Source organism: Marmota marmota, unplaced genomic scaffold (genome assembly GCF_001458135.2).
Source record: "Marmota marmota marmota unplaced genomic scaffold, marMar, whole genome shotgun sequence".
Classification (NCBI taxonomy): Eukaryota; Metazoa; Chordata; class Mammalia; order Rodentia; family Sciuridae; genus Marmota; species Marmota marmota.
The window spans coordinates 24,029,853-24,051,367 of record NW_025999977.1 but is presented as its reverse complement, the minus strand read 5'-3'; the positions used below and the strand labels follow the sequence as shown (position 1 = coordinate 24,051,367).

At 46.4% G+C, this 21,515-nt stretch overlaps 1 protein-coding gene across 2 annotated transcripts in view; it reads left to right on the top strand.

Annotated features, from left to right (window-relative positions):
* Prkce (protein kinase C epsilon) overlaps window positions 1-21,515 on the top strand; it is a 492,097-nt gene that overhangs the window by 308,879 nt on the left and 161,703 nt on the right. For both annotated transcript variants that reach the window (XM_015479707.2, XM_048804447.1), the window contains exons 6-9: window positions 2,467-2,596; window positions 14,709-14,851; window positions 17,498-17,594; window positions 20,281-20,480. In XM_015479707.2, the coding sequence (XP_015335193.2) occupies window positions 2,467-2,596; window positions 14,709-14,851; window positions 17,498-17,594; window positions 20,281-20,480 (570 nt within the window). The remainder of the gene's footprint in view (window positions 1-2,466; window positions 2,597-14,708; window positions 14,852-17,497; window positions 17,595-20,280; window positions 20,481-21,515) is intronic.

Here is a 21,515-nt window from a genome sequence, read left to right as displayed (position 1 = left end):
CTTGATCTTTGAAACTGGTGTCAGACTGGCTTTAGGGAGGTGGCTAGGGATAAGGAAGCATGAACAATCAACAGGGAGCCAGGTGTCTCCTAAATGAGCAATTGAAAGAATGATTTTTCAACGAGCCCTCCAAAGGGAGGTGACAGGTATGATTATGGGCAAGCACAGGTGTTATCTGTGTTCAGAACAGATGATTTCAAAGGTGTGCTTTTAATTCAGGGTGAAATACATACTGTATAATCATAGGTCACTGGAGTCAAGGGTCAGAGAAAGACCCTGAGTAGATTTATAATCAGCTGGGTTTAGAATCAGGTGGGCTTATAATTTGGCTTCCAAAAGGAGTGATTATGGAGACCTTTATACCTATATTTCTTAAAAATAATTCAAAACCAGGTACAGGGGCACATGCCTGTAATCCCCAAATCTCAGGAGGCTGAGGAAGAAGGATCCAGAGTTCAAAGCCAGCCTTAGCAAAAGCGAGATGCTGAGTAACACAGTGAGACACTGTCTCTAAATGAAATACAAAAAAGGGCTGGGGATGTGGCTCAGTGGTTGAGTGCCCATGAGTTCAATCCCCAGTACCTTCCCCCCAAAAATAATAATTCAAACAAATAAAAATAATATCTTTGCATATAAGACATTTCTTTTCTTGCATCTTATTTTGCTTCCATGCCATCTTTGGAAAGCAGCAGGTGGCAAGGCTGACACTGAGTCTTCTGTGCCCTGAAGGGTAGACAGAGCCCTGAGTGCTACAGTTGTTTTCAGAGAGTCTCTTGGTTTGGTTAAAAGAGCACGCACAGCACCTGGGTTTCCTGACTCCTGGTCTATGGTCAGAAACCAAAGAGCATTGTTGCTCTTATTGCTTTTGCAAGAAAATGAAAAAAGGAAACGGCTTGCCTGCTGCCTGACTTCCTTCCTTCCTGGAGACATTCCACTGGGTACCGATTGGGCACTTCCTATATGGCAGGCATTGTGCCAGGTCCATAGAAGCAAAGAACACATGAGTACTGTTCTCAGGGGCAGGAGTGCCCATCAGGTCCTGCCCATCAAGTCTCATCCTCAAGGAACCTCTGCAGGCTCTAAAGCTTTCCCTTGCTTCCATGGAGTGAAAAGGCCCGTGAGAGTCATGCAGGTCGAGATGGTGACTTGAAATGCATGGCACCCAATTGACCTGCGACCTACTTCTTCCTTCTCTCTTTCCTGATAGATGAAGTGGTGGAAAGTCTCCAGTGAGCTCTGGAGACTCCAAATTTGGTGTGTGTCCAAACTGTCAGGGACTGAGGAAGTAGGGCTCTTGGTGGGGTCAATTGCCTGTCCTGGTGCACCTGCCACCTGCCACCTGCCACCATTATATGTTTCCGGGAGCCAGTGTCCTTCAGCATCAGCGTATCTGACCCATCAGGGTGGTGACTGTGCCCTCTGCCAGGTGCACATGGAGACTGACCTTTGAGTTCCTTTGTGCAGCCACCTTCTGTGCCATGCCTGTGTACAATGCATCTGTATACATGTGCACCACAAATACGTGCAGCTCCGAACACCATGCCACCAGCCCTCCTTCCTCTCAGCAGGTGCTCTGCTGATGGGCCTCTTGGGGCTTTTGCACCTGAGCTCGTGACCAGTCGCCTTCCCTGTCTCGTGTCTGCTGTGTCAGGCTGAGGACTCACACCCGTCCTGCACTTCTACAGTGTAACCAAGGAGTGCACTGTCTCTGTGTTCGTCACTTTATTCCTCTCTTTCGATCTTACAATTCTTTCTGCCTCTGTTTTCTGTGAGTCCTGCTCACCCTCTTTGTGTCTTCTGCAGGGCGTGTGGGGATGGAAGCCTGTCCTATCAGCTGATCAGCATGTTTCTTAATCTCACTGGGCCTTAATTTCCTCATCAGTGAACTCAGGGTCATGATGGTCCTACCCCAGAGAGTGGTGGTCAGATTTCACTGAGCTATGGTGCCTGGTGTGTGATCAGCACAATACCTTAGTGTCTTAGTGTCCATCTTCATGTAATTATCGCTTGTTCTAACAATGACCCTGGTTTCCAGGACACTGCTGGTTTGCACAGTGCTTTACAGGTTCCTTGTGTCCACCTTGGCGCTGCCAGAAGCCCCCTGCTGGGTGAGGCCTCCGTGTGCAAAGCAGTTCTGAAGGCACACGGTGCTGCCTCGAGTGGCTCAGGTGTGAGGCACACCACTGCCATGTGATGCGACTTTGGAAGGCCTGAAGTCCTGGGGGGCAGGCGTGGGGGAGCAGGCCGGGCCTTGCCAAGCCAGCCAGTGCAGCAGGCGAGGACCTGGGGCCGTCAGGAGTGAAGGCGGGGCCCAGAGGAGGCTTACTTCATCTGGTGTCTCAGAGCCAAGCCTACAGTGGCACATGCTTTCTGGGGAAGAAGTTCCATGGGAGTCCCAGTGATGAGGCTCTGGGCCTTGGAGGAGCTGGAAGCAGCCGGCTGACTCTGTGCTTTGCCATCCTGCAGGTGGGCTCACAGCGGTTCAGCGTCAACATGCCCCACAAGTTTGGGATCCACAACTACAAAGTCCCCACCTTCTGTGACCACTGTGGGTCCTTGCTCTGGGGCCTCTTGCGGCAGGGTTTGCAGTGTAAAGGTGAGTTGCTCCCTGCCCTCCCCTCACCCTCCATGTGTCGGTGTCCTTTTTTTTCTCCTGTTTGTAAAAAAAACAAAAAAAACAAAAAACTTTGTCTGAGCCTGGACAGCCAGTCCCAGGTTTGGCTGGAGCACTGAGCACAAGCCCTTTTTGGCCCTGGTTGCTGACCATGCACCTCTGTTACCACTCTATGCAGAGGCCACCTGTGACTGCACAGAGGGAAACATGGTGGAGGATGAAGGTGTGACCCACCTCAGACTGTTACTGAGCTGGGGATAGAACAAGCCTACAAAAGTGTAGGAATAATGTACGGGGTATCCTGGGGTAGGAAGGAAGACATGCTTTTGGACTTAGGCTGTGAAGTAAGTAAATAGATAGGACCTGGGCTTTTCTCTCATGAGCTCCCTCTTGGAAGGAGCCAGGCTAGAATGCTGTCACATGAGACATCTTCACAGGCCTGGACATATATCATAATCTCCCCATGTCCCCAGGGAGGAAACTGAGGCTCAGAGATGAAGTCATTTGGACACATTACACAGCTTAACAGAAGTGGGACTTGATCCTTGGACCCCGAGTCTCAGGTTCTTCACTCTGTCCCTCCTGTCCCTCCTGTAAACTGTCTGCTCCAGTGAGTATACTGGGTGGTACAAGGAAAAGCACATCATATGGGAACATACTCTGGGAACCTGAATGAAGAATCCAGTTTTATAAGCTGGATAGCCTATAGTAAGGCTGGACTGTGAGCAACCATGAACCATTGGGTAAGAAGAGTGCATGGAGATTATTTTCAAGTAGTATTTATTGCTTGTACTGGATGTATTCATAAATTCCCAAGGTGGGAGGATTTTTAAAATAGGTAAAGGATAAGGAAATAAACTGAGGACATGGACACATTAGTCATTGACAGGATCCCAGTGAGAAATTATAAAAATTGAAAATGAAGTAATGATGGCAGTGGAATAAAGAGAATAACTTAAGATTTTTGAAGAAGGGTAATTTGTTGGACAGAGTGACCAGATCCAACCAAGGATAGTGATGTGTTCACAGAGATGGGGACTGCATGAGGGAGGACAGGGCTGGAGGCAAAATGGTGGAATGGGTTGGGGATGTGGTCACTTGAGGTGCCTGTGGGAATCAACATGGAGGTGTCTAGCTCTTTCTCATGGAAACCTGGGAGAGAGGTCTAGACTGGGCATTGGGATTTGGATTTGTCACTATCTGGTAGGAGTTACAGCTGTTGAGTAAATGTCATCCTTGGGGCCAATGCTTGAGTGGATGGAGAGAAGAGCCAAAGATAACACCTTGGGGAACTGGGGTGGCAGTTGCCAGCATCCAAGGATGAACCTGCAAAGCCCGTGAGAGGGAAGGACCTCACAGATGGGGGTGGGGAGTAGGGAACAGCAACATGGTAGAAACCGAAAGTGTGCAGAGTATTTAAAAAACATTAAAAAGGAAGTGGTGAAGGATGCCAAGTGCTCTTGAGAGGTTTTCTAAGGTAAGATGTGAAACAGGAGATTGGATATAACAATGAGAAGGTCACCACTGACCTCAGCTAGAGCTGTCTTAGTTGGTCAGTGGGATGGAAGCCCATGTGCAATAGGTTAGAGTAAGAATGGAGGGGGAAATGTTTTCAGAATATTTAGATAATCAGGAATAAAGTAGAAAAGGAGACTTTGTAGAGTCAGAAGAGAGAAGGAACCATTGATACAACTGGGGCAGAGACCAGGTAGGGGAGAAAGCAAGAGAGCCTCACCAAGATGGCGGGGAGGTTGCAGACCAGGTAGGTGCAGGTACATCTCTGCGTCAGGGTGGGGCTTCAGAGCAACCTGAGTGGGCAAGTCATTATGTGCACTTTGAATCTATTGACATGCGATTTCCCTTATTTTCTGAAATTGGAGGGGGGGGTCCCTTTTGAAGTTGAGGGGAGAACTGGAATTGTGGGAGGGGCAGAGAGAGTAGCAAAGATTGGGAATAGCTGCTATGGGGCCCAGGAAGCAGTGCTGACTCTTGACACATCTGGGTTCCTTGTGACCTTCCCAGCATCTCCAAGGCGGGTAGTAAAGCCTTCCCTGTCTCCTCTCCTGTATCCTTTCGCACACACCACCTTGAACAGAACAGGGCCCACCTGAAATCCTGTGGGCATGAGGTGAAACGCAACAAGGGATGAGGAAGGGAAAAAAATGGATCGGGAATCTCAAATGATTTTTAGCAAAGAAGTGAGAGCATTTCTGGAAGGCTGACGGGGGTTGCCAGGAAACATAGAGCCTGCTTTGGATAGGAGCCTGATGAAGTGATGTCTGGTTGTTAGAAAAAATACTAATTATTAATGTAAATGAAAAATCTAAATGAAGATACTCTCATCCCATAAATATTAATATTTTAAGTAAGCAGTGCACACACCCAGGTGTTGCTGTTAGGACTGGGCCCCTGGCTGACCCTGGAAGAAGGCAGGGCCCAGGGGAGGTGTCCTCCATTCTTTTGGCAGGAAGTGTCCCTACACCTGCTCAGGTAAAGGAGGGGAAAGTGGGATATGTGATCATAAGACCCCAGGGGAGCAGGCATGGGGTGGGGCCACTCAGGAATTAGGAAATAAAGTCTTTTCATTCATTATCACCCAAAGTCCAGAGTTCACATGAAAGTTCACTCTTGGTGTTTCATATTCTATGGGTGTAGACAAATGTATAATAACACAGATTCAACCTTAGAGCATCATACAGAGTCACCTGTCTGCCCTAAACATCTCATCTAATTATCTTTTCCCATCCTTTCCTAAACGCCAGTCTTCTTGGTCATGGCCATGAGTCCAGCATGACCTGCTTCTGCCTAGATCCAAGGCAGGGTCTGCTGCTATGACTACTATGAACAAATCAAGATACAGTGACCTGTGTGGGAGCCCAGTGGAGTTGAAACTTAAGCCCAGGCACCTTGGTCCCATGTCTGGCTCGGATCAGGGCCCTTCCCCACACTCCCTGCTCACAAGGCTCAGCTGGGTCTTCATGGCTGCTGGACCCTGCTGGCTGGTCATGCTGGGCTGGAGCCTTGCTCTCCTGGTGCTGGTTGCATATAGGCCATGTGGTTGCTGCTCTGTGCTTCAGCTTTGAGGCCAGTCCCATTCTTTGGAATAGGTTCCAGTAAAACAGGTTTCTTAAAGAGTTTGAACCCAGAAGGAAGGACCCATGAGATTGTCCTGGTCACTCTCCCTTCAGCCTACAGTTGACCATGCCACCTAGGCTCCAGTATTGTGTATTTACTCTCTCACGGGCTGTCCCTAAGTAATGAGAGCACATTTACAGTTGTGCCTTGTTTAAAGGAAGAAATACTTCTAAGAGTTGCCTGCTTGGGAGATTTTGCTGGTGTGCAAACATCATAGAATATACTGATGATCGAAGGTGACTTTAATGTCACTGGGTGATATAATCCTCGGGACCACCATTGTTTATGTGCTCAGATGTTGATAGGCAGACATATTGTTAGTGACTGTCCTCCCGTTTGACTGGCAGGAAACAGAACTGGAGAGACTGGTGACATGAACAAGGACACACAACCAGGGACTGGTAGGGGACTGGCCTCTGTCTCTAGGTTGTCCTTTCTCTGTCCTCGGCCATAGAGGGGCCAGACCCTTGAAGGAGATCACATAATTGCTGGGTAACTGGGCTCCTTAGCCAAGGGCAGAAAAGCACTGGCACCCAGTGTGCAGGTGGGAGACCTCATCCCTTTCTTTTATCCTCGATGCCGGCGTCAGCCCTGTCTGAGGCTCTCCACCTTCATCCCTGGGCCTGTCTGAGCACTGCAGCCTGAGCAGGGTCTGGAAACCGGCTTCCAAGGCTCAGGTCCTGGGTCACGAGGCTCTGGGGCGCTTGAACCCTTCAGTTTGTGACTTCAGTCCTGCCCCCTCCCCTAGCCTTACTCCCACTGCATAGCAAACCGGTCTGGGCTCGTTTCAGGGCTCTCCTGTGTCTCAGTTTCTCAGCTGACACTTGTGGTTGGTCCCCCCTCCACCCAAGGAGGCTTCCAGTGCCTCACATAAAAAAAATTATGGAGTTATCATGATATGGGACACAGCCCACCCTGTCCCCATTTGTGTTCTGCTCGAGCTCCCATGCTCACGTCTCAGCACAGCCACCCTGAAGTCAGCAGATGCTGAGGGGCAGTTTAACGAGAGAGCCCGAGCTCCTTCCACAGCTTGAAGCCGCCTGCAGGGCCACAGAGCCCCTGCTTCCTCACGGCTGTCCAGGGGACTCAGTGGTTGCAGCTCTGTGCTGAGGTGGGAGGAGCATGTGCCTCAGGAAGCCTGGCCTGGGAAGTCCTTCTTGGCCTCTACCCCTCTCTGAGATCCATCTTAGTAACTGTTCTGCTCTAAGGCTGCGTTCACAAACTGAGGCACAGTTGTCACCTGCTCTCCAGGACATAACAAATAACAGAACCCTTGGGGAGCTGCAGCCTGTTGAGATCCAGGCTGGGAACTGGGGAAGCTGTCCTGCCCCAGTTTGGTCACTGTCTGCCTGGGTGATCAAATGCAGGTCACCTTAACTGCCCTCCAATGCCCTCCTGCCACCCGAGGACAGTAATGAAAGTAATAAAAGCAGAGTGACCTTAGGTACATACCTCAGGGGGTGGCTATGCAAAGTCTCCCTCCCTCCCTTCCTTCTTCTCTTCCTTCCTAAAAATTAAAACAAACAAACAAAAAACCTATTTTGGATATTTAAAAAACTAAAAACTTGAAAAAAGATTTTTATTCTCAACATTTTTGAAAATGTTAGTCCTTTACTGTTTTTTGAACAGCTAGACCCCTTGTCACAACTTCAAACTTTATTTCTATTTTTATAATTAAAAGAGCATAGTAATATACAAATACACCCTAACTGTAAAAGTTCAAGCAAAACTAGAGAGAGAGAGAGAGAGAGAGAGAGAGAGAGAGAGAGAGAGAGAGTTTATATGAAATATTAAAGTCTTTCTTTGTAGTCTCTTTGGACTTCCATCCCTAGACTTAATTGCTACTAAAAATTTGTTAGGTGTTTTTTGAGGCTGTGTTCACTTACTTCACAACACTTACACACTCACTCACACACACACACACACACACACACACAGAGTTTTAGTATCTATTGCTGCAACTTAGTGATATAAAGCAACCAATATTTATTTTATGAGTATCTGCAGATCAGAAATCTGGGTGCAACTTAGCTGGGTGCTTTGACCCAGCAGTCTCTCCGGAGGTTGAGATCAAGCTGGAAGAGGGGGTTGGGGTCCCATTTGGAAGCTTGACTTGAAGAAGAGCCACTTCCAAACTCATTCATGTGGCCCTGACAACATCAGATCCCTGCTAGCTATTGGCCAGAGAGACCAGTTCTTGCCAACGTGCCTTCATAAAGCAGCTCCCAACTCGGCAGCTGGCTTCTGTCAGAGCGGGCAGTCGAGAACATAAGAGGGTGCCTAAGGCTCTAGCCACAGTCCTTGTAACCTCATCTCCAAAAATGACATCTCATCACTTTTGGCATTTTCTACCTAGAAGAGAATCACTGGGTCCAGCACACACTGAGTGACAGAGGATCACCTAAGGGTGTGAATCCCTGTGGATGGGAGTCACTGGGGCAACCCTAGAAGCTGCCCACCACGCGCACACACATGCCCCCCCCAATACTGTCCCCGCGTCTGTGAGGGCTATGCTGAGCACCCTTTAAAAATGGACACTCTCATCTCTCATCTTCCATCACCCTCCTGCAGCTTCTTTTATACTGTGGCACTTAACCGCCTTCTAATATCCACATTTTTATTACATCTATGTTTCTCTCCCCCATCAGAAAACAGGCTCCACGAGGGCAGAGATTTGTGTGTGTCTCTTATTCCCTGCTATTTCCCAGCATCTAGAAAGTGCCTAACACATTGGCACTCAACAAGACATTTGTGAATTGAATCCTATATCCATTGTTCTGTAACTTGATTTTTTTTTTTTTACTATTTCTTGGAATATTTCCAAGGCAGGACATACAGGGCTACTCCATTCTTTTTATGACTGCTTCATAGTCCACATTATGCAGGTTTAACAGGTTATTTAAATATTGACCTCTAGATGGATTCTTATTGTTTCTTTCTGGTCACTATTTTAATTAAGGCTGCTGCAAACATCTTCATACAGGCATCTTCATGCATATGGACAAATAGTTATGAAAGAAAGCCTCCTAGAAGTCCTATTTTAAAAGCCCAAGTCTTGCCAGGCATGGTGGTGCACGCCTGTAATCCCAGCAGCTCAGGAGGCTGAGGCAGGAGGATTGAGAGTTCAAAGCCAGCCTCAGCAAAGCGACTCTATTCATTTAGAGACCCTGTCTCTAAATAAAATACAAAATAAGGCTAGGGATGTGGCTCAATGGTCGAGTGCCCCTGAGTTCAATTCCCAGTAGCCCCGCCCCCGCCACAAAAAAAGCGCCAAGTCTTGTTTTGGTGGTTGAATTACGTAAGGAGGACATAAATAAGGGCACTTTTATTTGTCATGTGTTTGTTGCTCAACAAGCCATGTGAATTGATCACTCTCCCTTCTTGTGCATTGGTATTTAACTTTGCACAGTCGGCAAAAATTCGTATATCATGTCATTGTTTGGGATTTCAGTTCCCTGACATCTGCTGGGCGCTGGGCTCTGGGCTGACAGTTTCCATTTGTGCTGCTGAAATACTGCTAACTTACATCAAGTTGGAATACACTCAAAGGCATTTTCACCCTACTTTGAGTAAGGGCTTCATTGAGAACTTGGAGGTAAAATATGATTCTAGTCTTCTAGAAACTTCAATAAATAGAATACTCCCTGAGCATTAAGTTAAATAATAGACCACAGGTCAAGTAGTGAATCCAAATATTAATGTGAATAATTCATGGGCAAGAGAGGCCAGTACAGCTAGGGTGGTCAGGAAAGGCTTTTGTGGGGAGCTGGAGCTATACTTGAGGGTATAGAAAGACCTGGAAAGGTGTGGGGGGACCATATCATAGGTGGAGAGCAGGAGAGAGAGGGAGCAACTCAGCATTCAGAACTACAGTGCCACAGAGGGCTCTTGGTTGGTTTTGAGCCTCTTCCAGTGGTGTCTGGCAGTGCCTAGGGACCATGATGAGTGTCCCCTTTACATGTGGAAGGTTGATACAAGATGTAGTTTTTGAGGAATTCTGGGGAGCAGACAATTGGCCACTCATTCTGGTCTCTGAAAAGTGTTATGATTCCAATGCAGTCAGACTCCCAAGTCTCTTTCTGGGGACATTTGTCCCAGTATGACCCCAAGGGACCACCCCAGGATCTCCTATATCCCTTCTATCTGGCACTCTGCAGTCATCCCCTTTCCCCCAACATCCATTACACAATTCCTGTTTCCAATTGTTTGCTGTCTATCTCTGAGCATAGGGTGGCTGATGGTAACCTGCTGTAAAATCCAACCATTGTCCTGACTCATCTTCAAATTAGCCTAACGTGAGGAAATGTTTAGATAGGTGTGGTGATGCAGACCTGTCATCCCAGCTTCTGGGGAGGCTGAGTCAGGAGGTTTGCAGATTTGAGCCTAGGGCTGTGGCTCAGTGGTATAGCCTCCCCTTGCTTGAGAGGGGGCCTTGGTATTACACACGCAAAAACTTCTGCAGCGTACATGGGCCCAACTGTCTCCTCAGGCATGACTTAGCCATTGTCCTTAGAGGCTTTGCTTGTTTTAGAAGGATTCCTATTAGCTTGACCCTCCTTTTTGCAATACTGGCTTTAATCTCATTTATGCAAAGGGTGGAAACATGGAAATGAAGTCTCTCCAAAAGGAGATGAAGGTCACTGTGCTCAAACCACAAGCTAATCTGAGAGGACTCTGCTGCTGAAGCCCCACCCCACACATAGTAGGTGCTCAACAAATAGATGGTGACTAGCTGGCTAGTAGGGTAGGGTTATCCATTGAAGAGCCCTATCTGGGTCAAGTGGTTCTGTTTCTCCTTGGCACAACTTCATTTGGATGAGACCAGTATAAGTGCATGTTAACAGGCATCCTAGAAAAAGAAGGCTTAAAGGGCAGCCTAGGGCTGGAAGTGGGTTGGCAGCCCAGGATTAACAGCCCTTGGCTTCTGCCATCTCCAATAGGGACAGGGTAGGGGCATGGGGGCAGTGACATGCGTAGCTCATTTGACCACATTAAAGTGAATGCTCCTCAGGTTTCTTTTGGTGCCAGCTGGCATGTCTACTTTCCTTTGCTGGTCTGCAGCCTCTTGGTGTCACCTGCAGCCTCCAAAAACCCATGTTCCCAGTGTGGCTGCCTAAATCATCTCGCGCTCTCAGTCCTCAGCCGGCTTAGCCCTCACCTGCCCAGACTTTTCACACCACTTTCAATGTCATTATCTCATATCATCCATTTTTAACTGACATGTGATTAGGATTTTTAAAACCTATTAAGGCAACTACAAAGCTTTCCTATGGAAATATCAGGGTTTTAAAAAATATGAAACAAAGTCCTCTAAAAAACATTTTCTACTTTGCTGTTCTGCCAACTGGTCACGATCCACGGGTTTGACATTCCGACACTAGAGGGCGCCAGTGGTCAAATTATACCGACTCTTCGCACTTGCCAGGAAATTCTCTGAAAGTGGTCCCTTCATTCTTGTCCTTTCTGATGCTTCACAAAGAGCCAGACCAGGGGCTGGTGGGCAGAGCAGGGAAGGTGAGTGCGTGTCCAACGGCAGCTGTATCTCAGGGGAGTGTGATGAGAATTCCGAGCAGCGCCGTTGCCTGGAGTATGCCAGTGGCCCTCGGCCCTAGGACTGTTGGCCAGGCATTACCAAGAGCTCCCTGGTCCAGTCAGCTCCATGGCTGGCTGGGTAGAGCTTTCTTCTTTGTTTTTGTAATCTGAGAAAGCCACTCTCTTACACGCCACCCCCCACCTTTAATCCATCTTCTGTTGGGTAGCTCAGTTGATTTCTCCAAACCAGGCTTAGGGGGCTCTGTGCCGTCCCTCCCTCCAGGCCCATGACCAGGTTATACAGGGCAAGCAGGAGGTCTGGGCCAGTCCGCATGGTTGCATTCTAGGAACAGCTTTGTGTTTTTTAATTGCTCAAATAGACATTATCTTTTACAACAGTTTTAGGTTCATAGTACAGAGATTTCCCTTATGCACCCCCCGCGCCCCCAACCCAGGCATAGGCTTCCCAGCCATCATTATCCCACACCAGAGTGGCACATTTGTTACCAACTGATGGACTTCCGTCACCATACCATCATCATTCAAAGTCTGTAGTTTACATGAGGGCTCACTCTTGGTGGTGTGTAATCCCTGCCTTTAGACAAATACACGATGAAATGTATCCACCATTATAGTAACATACAGGGTAGTTTTGCTGCCCTAAAAATCTTCTGTGCTCTGCCTATTCATCCCTCCTTGGCAGCCACAGAGCCTTTTACAGCCTCTGTAGTTTGGTCTTTTCTATGGGGCCATGTTGTTGGGATGGTATCATTTGGAACCTTTTCAGGTTGACTTCTTTTACTTAGTAAGGGGCATTACATGTTCCTCCATTCCTTTTCATGGTTTGATAGTGCATTTATTTTTTAGGTTAAATAATATTTCAGTGGATGGCCCAAAGTTTGTTTCTCCATTAGCCTACAGAAGGACATCTTGCTGGCTTGCAAATTTTAACAGTAATGAATAAAATTACTAAAAACATCTGTGTGCAGATTTTTGTGTGGACATAATTTTTGAAACACATTTGGGTAAATACCAGGAGTGTGAGCGCTGGAGTACATGATAAGGATATGTTTTGTTTTATAAGAGACTGCTAAGCTGTCTTCCAAGGGGACTGTACCATTTTATACTCCCACCAACAATGACTGAGAGTCCCTGTAGCTCTGTAGCGTCACCAGCATTTGTTATTGTCAGAGTTTTGGATTTGGGCCATTTTAATAGAATGGTGTAGGGACTAATTAATTAATTAATTAATTTCAATAGAATTATTCTAATAGTATTAATTTGCAGTTCCCTAGTGACATATGATGTGGAATATCTTCTTGACTGCTTATTTACCATATGAATATCTTCTTTGCTGAGATGTCTGCTCCAATCTTTTCCCCATTTATAAAATTGGGTTGTTCATTTTGTTATTATTGAGTGTGGAGAGTTGGCTGCTTTGGATAACAGCCCTTCATAAGGTACATCTTTTGCAAATACTTTCCCTCAGTTTGTGGTTTGTCTTCTCGTTGTCTTGACAGTACCTTTTACAGAGCAGAAACTTTTAATTTTCATGAAGCCCACCTTATCAGTTATTTCTTTGGTGGATCACGTCTTTGGTATTGTTATCTAAAATGGCATGTCCATACATAAGGTCCCCTAGATGGTCTTCTCTATTAGCATTTACAAGTTTCGTTGTTTTGCATTTTACATGATCCATTTTGAGTTAATTTTTATGGTAGGCATAAATTCTGAGTCGAGATTCAGGGTGTTTTTCTTTGTTGTTGTTTTGTTTTGTTACTCTAGCACCATCTGTCAAAGGGACTGTGTTTGCTCCTTTGTCAAAGATCAGTTGGCTATATTTATATGGTTCTCTTTCTGGACTGTCTGTTCCATTCCATTGATCTATTTGTTCTTTTGCCAATTCCACACTGACTTGATTGCTATAGCTATTTGGAAAGTGAAAACCATGAAGATGTGGCACCTATTAAGGTATTGTTTTAAATTCCCAATTTGATCATTGTAACATTGCCTGCCATCTCTCTCTCTCCTTAAATTATGCTTTTTGCCTTTTAGTACACCTAGTAATTGTTCTTGGAAGCCTGACATGCTGTACTGGGTAGAGAATGGTGAAATATGCCTGTGATGGTAGGGAGTGGGGACAGGGGAGGCCTCCCATGGTCGTCTGCATAGATCTCAGTCTGGTAGTGAGCCTGTTCCACCGTGCTGCTCGTCCTCCCCTGACCTCTGGAGGTTTAGCATGACTGGAGTGGACTGGAGTGGGCATTTCCTTACTCCTGGGTCAGTTAGGATCTGATAAATCCCCAATAGTTTAAGCTCTCATAAAATAGTTTCTCCTAAGGGCAGGTCTTGTTAAGAAGAGCAGAATGTTCTGACCTGTTTTGGAATGGTTTGTCTTCCCCTCCCCCTGCTGAAAGCATGCAGAGATCTTCTTCTAATTGCTGTGGAGCGTCCTGTATCATGTGACCCCTGCAGAGGAGTGGAGCTGACTGTGGACATGTGCCCCATTTGGGTGCAGAATTCAAATGAACATTTTTTTTCCTGGAGTAATCAACTAGGTTCTTTTGGAGTCAGTATTCTATTCCCAAATGAAATGTGATATTTGTCTATCCTCGTCTCAGACATGTAGAAAGAGTGGCTGGAAGGAAGTAGCTAGAAGGAGTGTTATCTCTGCAAGGTGGTTCTGTGTGATAGAAGAGTGAGGATTTTTATTTTTCTGCATTTTCCAAATTCTATCAAATGAACTTATGTTATTTTTTTAAAAAATTTATTTATTCTAATCTGTTACATATGACAGCAGAATGCAATGCAATTCATATTATACAAATAGAGCACAATTTTTCATGTCTCTGGTTGTACACAAAGTAGAGTCACACCATTTGTGTTTTCATACATGTACTTGGGATAATGATGTCTGTCTCATTTCACTGTCTTTCCTCCCCCCATCCTCCTTTCTTCCCCTGCCTCCCCTTTGCCCTAAAGTTTGTGTAATCCTCCCATGCTGCCTCCTCCATCCCCACTATGAATCAGCCTCCTTTTATCAGAAAAAACATTCAGCATTTGTTTTTGGGATTGGCTTTCTTCACTTAGCATTATATTCTCCAACTCCATCCATTTACCTGCAAATGCATGATTTTATTCTCTTTTAATGCCGAGTAATATACCATATTTTCTTTATCCATTTATCTATTGAAGGGCATCTAGGTTGGTTCCACAATTTATCTATTGTGAACTGTGCTGCTATAAACATTGATGTGGCAGCATCACTGTAATATGCTGTTTTTAAGCTGGGTCAAATGGTGGTTCCACTCCCAGTTTTCCAAGGAATCTCCATATTGCCTGCACCAATTTGCATATGTTACTTTTTAAAAAGGTAATGCTTTAGACCATAAACACTTGGATATCTCTCCCCTATGTCTCCTTACAGTCTGCAAAATGAATGTTCACCGTCGATGTGAGACCAATGTGGCTCCCAACTGTGGAGTGGATGCCAGAGGGATCGCCAAAGTGCTGGCGGACCTAGGTGTCACTCCAGACAAAATCACCAACAGTGGCCAGAGGAGGAAAAAGGTGAGAGTCTGTTTGGTGGTGTCTCTGGAACTCTCTCCAGGCCTGCCCTTCTGTGCTGGCTTCCTGAGAGTGCTCTGGAGGGGGACCGTAAGATTCCTAGGTGTGAGGCATCTTACTCAACACAGAATGTGTTCCAAGAATAAAAGAAAGGAAAAAAGAGGTCAGACAGGTAACATGAAAGTTTCCTTCCAAGCTGGGCGCAGGGCACATGTCTGTGATCCCAGCATCTTGGGAGGCTGAGGCAGGATGTTTGAAAGTTTAGGCTAGCCTCAGCTACTTAGCCCTAAGCAACTTGATGAGACTGTCTCAAAATAAAAAAAGTAGAAAGAACTGGGTGATAAAGTACCTCTGGGTTCAATCTTCAGTACCCCCTCCCAAAAAAGGGGAGTCTCCTTCCACACTAATAGTGCAGAAGCATGTGTGTGTGTGTGTGTGTGTGTGTGTGTGTGTGTAAGAGACAATAAAGTGGGGCTGGGGTTGTGGCTCAATGGTTGAGTGCTTGCCTCACGAGTGTAAGGCAATGGGTTGAATCCTCAGCAACACATAACAAAAATAAAATAAACAAAATAAAACTGTTCCAGAGTTGGATTTAAAAGAGAGAGAGAAAACAAAGCTAGCCTTGAGAGGTACATTTGTCAAAAAGACATAAACTTTGAGATGAGGAGTTAGAATTCTAGAAAAAGCATAACAATTCTAGACAAGGAAGTAGACTTACCTGCCTCCAGATTTGGCAGGCAAGCAATTTCAGTGTGTGACTCCACCCTAAACCCACGCTCTTCTCTAGGGAGGGTGTCAAGGTTTGTGCTGGAACCAGCGCTGGGCTGCCTGGGGAATACCCTCAATGCCCCACAGCATTGGACATCTGGGCCTTTCTTTAGAGACCAAAGCCCTGCTCCATCCTTGTGACATTTTGAATGCCACAGGGAGGAGATCCGCTTGCTAAAGCGTTCTTTTGGTAAGTCAGGGCCTTCAGATATGAACAGAGCTAAAGGCATCTGGAGCGGCCCTTTAGACTGACTACATTTTTTTTTTTTAGCCTAGTAATTTTAAGAGATCTTTGAAAAGTAAACTATGAGAGAATCAGAACAATGTTACCTAAGTGAGAAATCCTGGTGTGGGTGGGTGGGTAGAGGCCCTCCCTGCCTAAGGTTAAATATTACCAAGCACTTTACTAAAAAAGCAAGCCCACCTGTGGGTGCCTCCTGCTGCCTTGACTCTCAAATGTTCTCTCCAGATTGGCCTTGTACCTGCTGAAGGGCCTATGTTTCTAGTCTTCTTGGTTTAGAACCCCCCCCCCTTTGTCTTTCTCCCGGTGTCCCCAGAAAAGCCTTTTTCTTTCTCAAGGGAAGGTTGAGTTTTTTTCATCTTAACTGTCTCCTCCTTCTCTACATTTCCAGCAAACAAAACTGTTTTGCAAGAGTTGCAAGAAAAAAAAAATTCTATTTCTGGTTAACTGTGAGATTTTGTGCTTTGGGTGTCCCTTCTCGATTCTCTAAATCCCACTGGTAACAATAGGACTTCAGTTGTTGATCCAAGACACTGGAATTGCAAGCAGAAGGTTAGTACCCGAGAATGCCAGGGCCCCCTGGAGAGGCAGGTTAAGCAAACAGTCTGTGGTGACACTGTTAGCCTGACTCATGGAGTCTGGCCAGAAGAGAAGTTTTGTTTTCCTTCTAGAAGTAAGACAGACTCTTTCGTTGTCATTGAACATTTGAAAGAAAACTCAGTAGCAATCTTCTTTCCTATCTTTGGATGTACCGTCGTTCTTAACGGCCATCATCTGCCTGTCTTGTATTTGGCTAAACCTGGTGGGACAAAGATGACTTAGAGAAATTCAGGAAGGAGCAGAATCTAGGTTAAGAGACCTCAGCCCTAATATTTTTATGCCTGAGATGCTTCTGATGAAAAATCTGGAAAAAAGGCAAGCGGTCACCTAAGTTAGTGTGAAGGATGGGAGAAGCCCTCCCCTGGTCAGAAACTGAAAGGTACCCACAGTGGGTAGACCAAGAGCAGAGGGAGCAGGAGTGCTACTGACTTCATGTCACTCAAAGTGGATATGCCAGACCTATGCCAGGGAACACACTTCATTGGTACATTCTGTTAAAATTTGCCAACAGATATCAAATACATCTGAAAATATTTATTGAGTGCCTATTATGTCTATTAGTTTGTACAAGTCACCGGGGGCATTGACAGTACTATATTTTTTACCTTCAAAGAAAATATAGTCTGTCTGAGTAGAGAACCCCATGCAATGTACACATGCAGATATTAATAATGATATAAAGCTGGGTAAGATATAAATAAATGCCAGACAGATGGCAGAGACAGCCAGTGTCATGTTGCTCTGGGTAAGAGTGTCTGTTGCTTGGACAGCAGACAGAGGCTTGATTGAAGAGGTGGGTGAGCTTTGCTTGTTGCATTTGGATAGAATAAAAGTTGAGTGAGCTGAAAGTCCCTCATTTTCTTCCTGTGTTTGGCAAATGAAACTCCGGGTCTGTGCTCTCAGACTGTCAAGTCAGCGAGTGCTGCTATGCGCCAGGGGCTCTTGTCTGATGCTCTTGTCACCGCAGTTTGACACTCTTGTCTTTAGGGACACTCACCCTCCTTTCTCATGCCTCTCTCCCTTCTTCCTGTCCTCTCTAGCTTGTTGCTGGTGCCGAGTCCCCACAGCCAGCTTCTGGAAGCTCCCCATCTGAAGAAGATCGATCCAAGTCAGCACCCACCTCCCCTTGTGACCAGGGTGAGACCCTCAGATTTGCCTTTTTTACCCCTGGGTTCTGTCATCCGAAGGACCAAGGCATGTGAGGCCTCTCCTCTCAAGAACAGCCTGTGAGAGCTGACGCGGCTGGTGGCCCCGGCAGGTCCTCCCACGCCTTTTCTGTATTGATTTCATAATTGTTCTTTCCCTCTACAAGGCTTGCTTGTGTTCATGTTCCTAGTTTTACACTCATACAGACTCTGTGTGGGTGCTGCATTGCTGCCCCAAGGTACAGGCTGAGAAGGGGAAGGTCAGAGAGGTGAAAAGGTTTGTCCCAAAGTCAAGAACTTACTTCTGGCAAGGGTGGGCCTCTGTCCCTTCTGTGCCATCTAACCCTCCCTGGAGGTCATCATTTGTGACCAGGCTTCTTTCTCAGAGTCCATGTGCCAGTCCTGGGGCCACAGAATAACTGGTCTCACGGGCATGGTGGTGCACACCTGTAATCCCAGCGGCTTGGGAGGCTGAGGCAGGAGGATCACAAGTTCAAAGCCAGTCTCAGCAACTCAGCAAGGCCCTAAGCAACTCAATAAGACCCTGTCTCTAAATAAATAAAACACAAAATAGGGCTGGCAATGTGGCTCAGTGTTTGAGTGCCCTTGAGTTCAATCCCTGGTATCAAAACAAAAAACCAAAAAACCCGAAATAACTGGCCTCATTTCCTTTTTTTTGTGTAGCTCTGTTTCATTTTATGTGTCTTCATTTTAAAAGAGATCTGACCCCTTCTTAAGTATTTTGATGGTACTATGGCACCTCCAGACTTGTTGGAATTATCCTGGACAGGGTCGGCCTTTTCCTGTTTCATTTTAAGGCTGAAACATCCCCAGGGAGCTTCAAGGAGATTGGGTCAAATGGTAGAGACCCCAAATAAAAGTGAAGTGACAATGGTGGCTTTTAGGCCTGGCTGCTGCCCAGCACATTGTCCGGCCCCACGCAGGGCATAGTACCTCCTGGGACTTCTGCTCTTACAGTTACCAGTCAGCGCAGGCATGAGAACTTCCCAGCAGTGATGTGCGTGCTCAGGGATGGGAAAGCCCTCTTAGTCAGATGTGGCATGCTTATAAAACAGAAATAAGCCACAGTTTCTGAGGCCCCCAACATCTAAGTTCTGCCTTCCAGAATCCACTTAATAACTGAGACTGACCCTGTGGTGCGACTAAGAGCCATCCTTAGTTCCAAGTGAGCGTTAGTAGGTAACTGCTGAATCAGTGTGGGGGTGACTGGGGTCTCAGAGGCCATCCCCATCTCTTTCCTCCCCAATACAACTGCCCCACCTCCAAGGAGCCCACTCCAGAGCTAGGAAGCTCTTCGGGTTCTTGAATGGGATTTTAGGACCTCCATCCTTCTGAAAAGAAGCTAAAGTTCTTTCTGTCAAGTGGCACTGGGTCACTCATGCCTGAATTGGGTTTCCAGGAGTAGTCTCTCTTCTCCTTCCATAATCCTGGTTATTTGTGAGCATCTTTTAAAATTGGCTTACCCTCAAACTACACATTTTTACAGACAGGTGTGCATGTTGGTGAATGAATTGCCAACTATAAAGCTTCTTCAAATAGAATAGGTCAAAGGATCACCCAGTGTTATTGCTGCAGGTAATTCAGGTCACATACTCCAGGGGGGTGCGAGATTGTCTCATAGTTGTGAAATTGTCCTGAGGAATTCCTGCCCCATCAGAGATAAATTTGCAACACACGTCACTGTGGGAAGCAATTCTTTGTTAATGATAAGCCCATTGCTTGTTTTGTCAGTACCCTTGTGTGGGGTACTAGCTTTTAGAGAAAACCCAGCATCAAGGCCTTTTAAAGACCTGAGAAGGTAAAAGCTTCCTTGTCCCCTTCGATGGGATAATTATATCACCAATGATGACTGCCATGATGATTCTGGATAGTTTGACTTTTCAAAGGGAACTTAAAGGGTACTTGTTCCTTTCTGACTCTGCACAGTCCCAGTGAAGGCCTGGGTTCCTGTACTACACCTAGAATCACGGAATAGGCCACTAGTCAAAGGGGGCTTTCAAAGAGATAGCTGGCTCTGATATAATCCAAAGGGGTTTGATGGTGAGCGAGTGCTTCAAGGGCATTCAGTCTCCTTGAAGCTCCCAGGGGATGTCTCAGCCTTAAAATAAAACAGGAAAAGGCCTACACAGGTCAGAATAATTCCTACAAGTCTGGAGGTCCCATAGTACCATCAAATTATTTACGAATGGGTCAAATCTCTCTCTCTCTCTCTCTCTCTCTCTCTCTCTCTCTTTTTCTTTTGGTACCAGGGATTGAACTCAGCAACATTGGCCACTGAGCCACATCCTCAGCCCTATTTTGTATTTTATTAGGGACAGGGTCTCACCGCGTTGCTTAGCACCTTGCTGTTGCTGAGGCTGGCTTTGAACTCGCAATCCTCCTGCCTCAGCCTCTCGAGCTGCTGGGATTATAGGCATGTGCCACCACACTCGGCCAAATCTCTTCTTTGTATACTGAAGCCTGGCTGTGCTTTAAGTGCCAGTGAACTTGCTGGACAAATGAAGGCACATACCAAGGGAAGCCGCCCTGGATTTGTTACTGTCAAGAACTGAAACCGGGTTAAGAGTTCATGTGGGACATTCTGAATGTGGAATCCTAATGGGAAAAGTCCATGAGATATGTACTAATGCAATATCTTGTTACCCTCTGGTCCTTAGAACTAAAAGAACTTGAAAACAATATCCGGAAAGCCTTGTCGTTTGATAACCGAGGGGAGGAGCACCGAGCATCATCGTCCACGGACGGCCAGCTGGGGATCCCTGGTGAGAACGGTGAAGTCCGGCAAGGCCAGGCCAAGCGTTTGGGCCTGGACGAGTTCAACTTCATCAAGGTGTTGGGCAAAGGCAGCTTTGGCAAGGTCTGTGGTGCTCACGTGGAGCGCTGTGAATTTCTCACTGGTTGAATCTAAGATTAGCCTTCTGTGTCAAGTGGAAATAGGCTGAGGCCAGGCACATAGGAGCCCTGGTTCTACTGTTAATTGGCTGTTGAACTTTCATATAGTCATTTCACCGCTTTAGGAAACACTTTTTCACATTTGTCATCCCATAAGAGGGGGGGACAGAAGCCCTGTGGAAGATGTAAAAGGTTTTGTATGTGCTCAGCATCCACTGTCAAGAATAATATCAATGCCTGTCTTCCCTCCTCCAAGAGATCCATCTGTAGCTGTTATTTCATTGTGATGCATTTGAACACGAACTCTAGAGTTTCTGTTGTCCGTGAACTTAGGCTTCCGAACAAATCTTACCAAGGAGTACTTTGGAAGTTAAATGTTATTTAACTGATTTTTTTTTCCTACATGGGGCAAGAGAATCAAATAATTATCTCATGCCTTGGATCAGAGTCCTCTGCCCTTGGGGCTGTTCTCCATATCCTGCTCCCCACTGAGACGAACACAGTGGTGTGGGACTTACCTGTTGGTGTGCTGGATGAAGGATTAATAGTCAGTCACTGTTCTGATGGCTGGTGAGATGCAAAAATGCTCCCTGTTCATTTTAGAAAGATGAAGGGAGCCATAGCCTAGAAAGCTGGTTAGCATTTCAAATCAGACTCCTGATTGTCCCCTTGATCTTCTCAAAACCATGCCTGAAAGTCAATGAGAGTTCCCTTTCCAGAATCTTCCAGAGCAGAGAGTTCCTCCTCTGAGGACCAGACAGCTCCCAGAGGTCACACGGCCTCACATGTCCTGGGCGCTTGAAAGCAGAAGCCTGTGGACCAGGCAGTTGGCCAGCCGCAGGCCCATTCCACTGTCCTCCAACATGAAGGGCTCTGGGAAGCCGCAGGGCACAGGGCCTGCTTTCCAGCCATCTCACCTGCTCCTATCTCACCCTGAGATCACTTGGCAGGAGTGTAACCGGGTAACTTAAATGCCACAACAGAAGCAATTACATTCTTT